We start from the raw sequence: 6,000 nt of genomic DNA, 5'->3' as shown, positions 1-6,000 counted from the left end.
GGGGGGGGGAACAGTACAAATCAGATGGGGGAAGGAAGGGACCAAAAGACAGATTTGCTGCCCGGGGAGCTTGGGAGTCTTTGTAAAACCGCAAAACCCAAGCTGTAGTGTTTATTTCTAGCCATAGGCCATAAACATCTCCAGCCAGTTCCCAGATGGTGGGATGCCCTATTACCCTTCAATTCAAGCCTTGGATAATCTGAACAGTGCTCAGATGAAGCCCACGCTACCCTACCTCCGCCTCTCCAGGTCCCTGGAGTTTCAATGTAATGATATTTGTTAATGTGTTAAAACAATTTGAAAAGGCTGCTTTTGAGGTTGCATGGAAAATGAATACTCAATCAGTATGAATGTTCCTTTGCTCTCCCTCAGCTCAGTGGGGTGGCTCACCCAGCTTTCATATTAAACCTTTGGCAGACTCTGGGTTGTTTGGAGACCCAGCTTTCTAAACTGAAGTTTAGCAGAGTGGGAAGGCTTGCCCCTGGGCACTCAGCAAGCAGGCTTATTACTATTCCATGGTTCTGTTCTAAAGGACTTGCGTTTCCATCTTGTTCCCTTCTTCTCCACAGGGAAACTCCTTCTTTGTGATGACAAATTTTCTCAAGACAGAAGGCCAAGTTCAGGGGGTTTGTCCTGAGGTAAGGAGGGGACCAGTAGCAGTTGGGTGGGTGATGGGGATTCCTGGAGGTGGCAAGGAGTAGAGGAGGTGGAAATTGGGGCTCAAGGTATATTGGAGGACACAACTCTTTCCTTTGCCTCTTTTGTGGGGTTGCACTGGGCTGGGTGGAAGGAAAGGACATAGCAGTGCTCGCCTAGAGCCTTTGGCTGCGTTGTGCAGTCTGTAATAGCAGGCATCTTAGCGTTTGCACAGGAGTTTACATTTCCTTTGAGCTTTACAATGTTAGCAGGAAAACATCATTTCCAGCTCCATTTTATAAGTCAGCGATTTCTCCAAGGGCACACAGCTTGCTGAAGAGAGGCAGAGCCAAGGCTAGAAGACTGGTGTCCACATTCACAGCATTTCCTACCATGATGCATTGTGAACTGTTTGCAGGGCCAGTCCTGGGAAGCTCTACAAAACAGCTCAAGTTTGCCTTTCATCTCTTAAGAGTTCTGGCCTCTAGAACAGTTGCACATCCTCTGTGGCTTCGCATCTCATCCCCTATCCAGCACCTCTGACGGGCTCTGCCCTCTTTATACTTTTGCCCTGTCCCTACCTCTTTTTGGAACATTTGTCCCCATCCTTTGATGTTTTATCCCTTTGCAGTCCTGCTCTCTGCTTTTTAAGATGATGGCTAGCTACTGAAAGTAGACATCAGAAGTTGATTTGTGTGCCCCCAAAGGATCATTTCCCCTCCCAACCTGTGACTGTGACCTTTTGTGGGAATATTATCTCTGCAGATGTAATAGTTACCATGAGGTCACATTGGAGTTACTGTGGCTTAGACTCAGAGCCATGTATGTGTAACAGAATGAAACTTTGCCCAGTCCCGCACCATCTTCATGTTCACTGGTATGTTTGAGTCCCATGAGAGTAGTGCCTGCCTTCTAACCCAGGGGGTTCATTTTCCAGCTCTACATTAGGTAACATTCCCTTGTGATCTATAGGGGTTTTCATTGGCTACTTTTCACAAGTAGATTGCCAGGTCTTTCTTCCAAGTCTATCTTAGTCTAGTGGCTCCACTGAGACCCATTCAGCACTAGAGCATTGCACAAGCCTCTACTGACAGATGGGTGGTAGAATTCGACCACTGAACAACCTTTGCCCCAACGTTGAGTGAATACTATGTGCCAAACCTTTTCTTTTCATAGCTCACAAGCACATTTTACAGAGGGGCAAACAAGCTCAGAGAGGGGAAGTGACAGCCAGGACTACTCAGTCACCAAACCCAGCTGGGACCCATTCTACATGTCTGTCTGTAAAAGCCACAAATAACATGGAAGATAAGAAACTCGGACTAGTTTTATGCCTGTGATCTTCTGGTTTTAAGACTGGCCATTCAGAAGCTCCCTAGAAAGCAGCAAGTCAAATATACACAAATCAAGTCCTCACTTTCTCCTTCCCTGTTTTGCCCTTTGGCCTGGGGCCCATTGGCCTCATTTTCTAAAGCCAGAAGCAGGGACTGATCGGCCTACCTCATTTCCAATTTCCTGCTGGGCCCCAGCACCAGTCAGCTCCAGTCTACAGTAAATTCGGAGTTGTACAACCATCATTACTATCGAATTCCAGAACATGTTCATCACTACAAAAAGACACACAGCATCCATTAGGGTCACTTCCCATTCCTCCTCCCCTAACCCCAGGCAAAGAATAATCTACTTTCTGTCTCTATGGATTTGCCAAATGGACTCATACAATAAGTGGCCTTTGGTAACTGGCATCTTTCACTTAGCATAAGGTGAATTATGGTGTTAGAGAAGACTATTGAAAGTACTATGGACTGCCAGAAGAACCAACAAGTCTGTGTTGGAAGAAGAACAGCTAGAATGTGCCTTAGAAACCAGATGGCAAGAGTTCTTCTCTCACACTTTGAACATGTTACTAGGAGGGTCCAGTCCCTGGAGGAGGACATCATGGTTGGTAAAGTGTACGACCAGTGAAAAAGGGGAAGACCCCCAATGAGATGAATTGATAGAGTAGCAGCAACAATGGGCTCAAGCGTAACAACAACTGTGAGGGTGGCGCACGACCAGGCAGTATTTTGTTCTGTTGTACACAGGGTCGCTATGAGTCAGAACTGACTCCACGGCACCTACCTAACAACCTTTTCTTGTAGCATGTATCAGGATTTTATTTCTCTTTATGGCTGAGTAGTAATATTCCGCTGTGTGAGCAGACTACATTTGGTTCCTGATTCATCTGCTGATGAACACTGGGTTGTTTCTACTTGCTAGTTGTCGTGAGAAGTGCTACTGTGACTATTGTGGTTCGGTTCCTGTGTGGACACAGCCATCTGCTTACAAATGTCTTAGTGCTGCCTTTGCTTACCCCCAACTCTCCCGTCTTTCCCGCAGTACCCCACCTCCAGAACACTCTGTGCCAATGACCGGGGTTGTAAAAAAGGATGGATGGACCCACAGAGCAAAGGTAGGTCTCTCTCCTTTCCTGGGCTCTTGGGTGGGATGGACTGGCATCCTGGTGATACTCCTGGTGCCCACTTCAGATCTTTCACTTCAGTTTGGCTCCCAGTACCACCAAGCCACAGGCAAGTAGGAGTCTGCATGTGCCACCGTTCTGTCCCATGGGACCACCTGCTAACTGTGAACCTGACTCCAAATTCCCAGTGAGGGGGACTTCTGATAGTCTAGCAGAGTTAGGAGGCTCAGGCTTTTAACCAGTAGAAACACCAGATGGCCCACTGCATCATCTGATGACTCTAAACTATTCTCCCAAGTTGTCCCTAAAAGGTTCAGGAGCAAGAATTTGTGCCCCCAGTACCCCTAGGGGTAATTCCCAAGTAGCCTGCAGAATTCCCATATTGTATCTTCTCTGTTAATTTACAAGAATATGTTAAGATTGCCTTCTATATCATAACACATGTATGCTTGAGTTGATGTGGACATGTGACGGAAAGTCAAAAGTAGTGCTACAAAATAGAACTCTTTTATTAAACAGAAATATCAAAATGTGGAGCTCTTATTTCTTGACATATCCTCCATGTAGATCTACATGAGGGGACATTAAAAGTTTGTGAAGGAATATAATTAAAAGATAATAGAAGCTCTCTTGTACACTTCTGAAGGTGATGTTTCCATCTCTCTAACGTTTCCTGGAAGAATTCTGCACTCTTCCATTTAGACCTTGATACAATGTCAGTTTTGACATCCTTGAAGGACTTAAATCCCTTTCAGTGTTCTTCAAGTTTAATCAATAAGTCCGAAGGGGCAAGATCAGGATTGTAGGACAGATAAGGTAAGGTTTCCCAACCAAATTGTCGTAAAACAGTACTTGCTACTCTCGAATAATGAGTAGGTGCACTGTTGTGATAGGAAAAAAATTCTTCAGTTCAACTTTCCTGGCCTTTTTCTCACCAATACAGTTTTCAAGTTCCATGAAACTTCTTCAGAAAAAGCCTTGATAATCATCCTGTGTCCTTCAAGAAACTCTATCAAGATTACCTGCTTTGGAATCCAAAAAAACAAAAAAAAAAACACAAACCACCCCAGTCATCATAGCCTTCCGAGCTCTTGGCCTTGAATTGAACTGGCCAAGAGGATCTCCTGGGAATCCACTGCTTTGTTTGGCCTTTTTCTGAAGGAACCCTAATGAGATTAAGATAAGTGTATTACCAAGAGAACTTGTCTGCAGCCATCAACTAACAGCAGAGACATATTAAAACACATTTTGTCTGAAATACCCATGCATGTATGAAATAGCAATACTTTTTGACTTATCCTCATAATTTTAGCATTTTTTACTATTTAATTAACTTTGTCCCCTCGAAATCTGCTACTTCCACTGAGGCTCCAAAAAGATGTACTATGTTTATTTGGTGGCTTGCACATCCCTGGAACCTGCTGTGGGTCCTAGGGGTACTCAGATGGCTATTCAGGGAGCCAAGCTGTACTGATGCCTCTTAGTTCTCCAGCACTGCTGTACCAGAAACACCGTCAGTGGATGTCTTTATCCAACAGCAATTGATTCTCTCACATTTCAGGAGGCTAGAGCTCTGAACCCAGTGCACCAGCTCTGGAAGAGTCCTTGTCTCCCCTCAGCATCTGTAGGCCCAGCATTCCTTGGAGATGTCCATGTGTCTCCATCAATCTTTCCCTGGATCTCAGAGACTCCCAGTGCACAGACCACAGGTTCAAAGGACGCCCTCCACTCCCAGCTCTCCTTTCTTGGTGGTCGTAGATCCCCCTTCTCTGTTCACTCCTCTCTCCTGTTAGCTCTTATAAGATAAAAGGTGCTGCATGCCACACCCCTGGGAATCTCCCTTACATTGAAACAGGGTTGTGCTAGGATTAATCCTCATGACTTACTACATCAGACCATATCATGGGGATCATCACATGACTTTCAAATCACTGAGAATTATGGCCCGGCCAAGCTGAAATGTATTTTGGGGTACATGCTCAATCCATGACATATACCAAACGAGGTAAAACACTAACTCAGCTCTCCATTCAGACACCTTTTCTTATTAAAAAGCAAACAAACAAAAAGAATCCACGATCTGTTTGTAATCTCCCTAATTTTTTGAAAAAAAAAAAAACTTACTGCTGCAATATATATATATATCTAGCATGAAAGTTGCCATTTTAACTGTATTTTTGAGAACCCCCAAACGTACTGCCACTGAGTCGATTCCAGCTTAGTCTTCATCTAGCACACTGTGTCCATCCATTCATTTACTGATGGAGGTTTAGGTTATTTTTACCTTTTGGTGACTGTGAATACTGCTATAGTGAACACTGGTACACAAATATCTGAGTCCTTGCTTTCAATTCTTTTGGGTCTCTTTGTGCCTTTTTTGAAAATCTTACTATTGTTTGCCTGTTTGATTTACCTTGTGTATGTTTATGGTAGGATGGGGTTTCCTAGGAAGAGTCTTGCTTAGGTTGAGCTACTGACTTGCTTTCTGGGGGATTTTCCCGCCATGGTTCTTTCACAGCTGTGATTCTACCACCCCTTGATTCTCGCAGGGGTCCAGACTGGAAAGTGTGTTCATTATAAAGGGAACCAGAAGACCTGTGAAGTCTTGGCCTGGTGCCCCACTGAGGCAGTGGAAGAAGCCCCCCGGTAAGTGGCAGATATGGTGGCCCTCAGAAGAAGTGCTTGCCAGGATCTGCAAAGTCCTAGGTCTTCCTGACTTGGTGACTCCCAAGCCAGGCACACTTCTTGGCACAAAGCCAGTGGTCTCTGGTGGGGTTGTGAAAGTATTGAAATGATTCTGTATTAGCTAGTACACAATTAGAACCCTGCGCTCCCCTGAGCAGCGCTGCTCAAAAACCACAAGGGCTGAAGCATTTCATCAGAAAGTAGTTAGAGGGACTTAG

At 44.9% G+C, this 6,000-nt stretch overlaps 1 protein-coding gene across 1 annotated transcript in view; it reads left to right on the top strand.

Annotated features, from left to right (window-relative positions):
* P2RX7 (purinergic receptor P2X, ligand-gated ion channel, 7) overlaps positions 1–6,000 on the top strand; it is a 65,339-nt gene that overhangs the window by 18,760 nt on the left and 40,579 nt on the right. Inside the window, exons 3-5 of the mRNA XM_006865409.1 lie at positions 570–638; positions 3,016–3,088; positions 5,647–5,743. Of these exons, the coding sequence (XP_006865471.1) occupies positions 570–638; positions 3,016–3,088; positions 5,647–5,743 (239 nt within the window). The remainder of the gene's footprint in view (positions 1–569; positions 639–3,015; positions 3,089–5,646; positions 5,744–6,000) is intronic.

The sequence above is a fragment of the Chrysochloris asiatica genome, unplaced genomic scaffold, assembly GCF_000296735.1.
Source record: "Chrysochloris asiatica unplaced genomic scaffold, ChrAsi1.0 scaffold00078, whole genome shotgun sequence".
NCBI lineage: Eukaryota > Metazoa > Chordata > Mammalia > Afrosoricida > Chrysochloridae > Chrysochloris > Chrysochloris asiatica.
The sequence above is the reverse complement of the archived record's forward strand: the minus strand, read 5'-3'. Positions and strand labels throughout refer to the sequence as shown.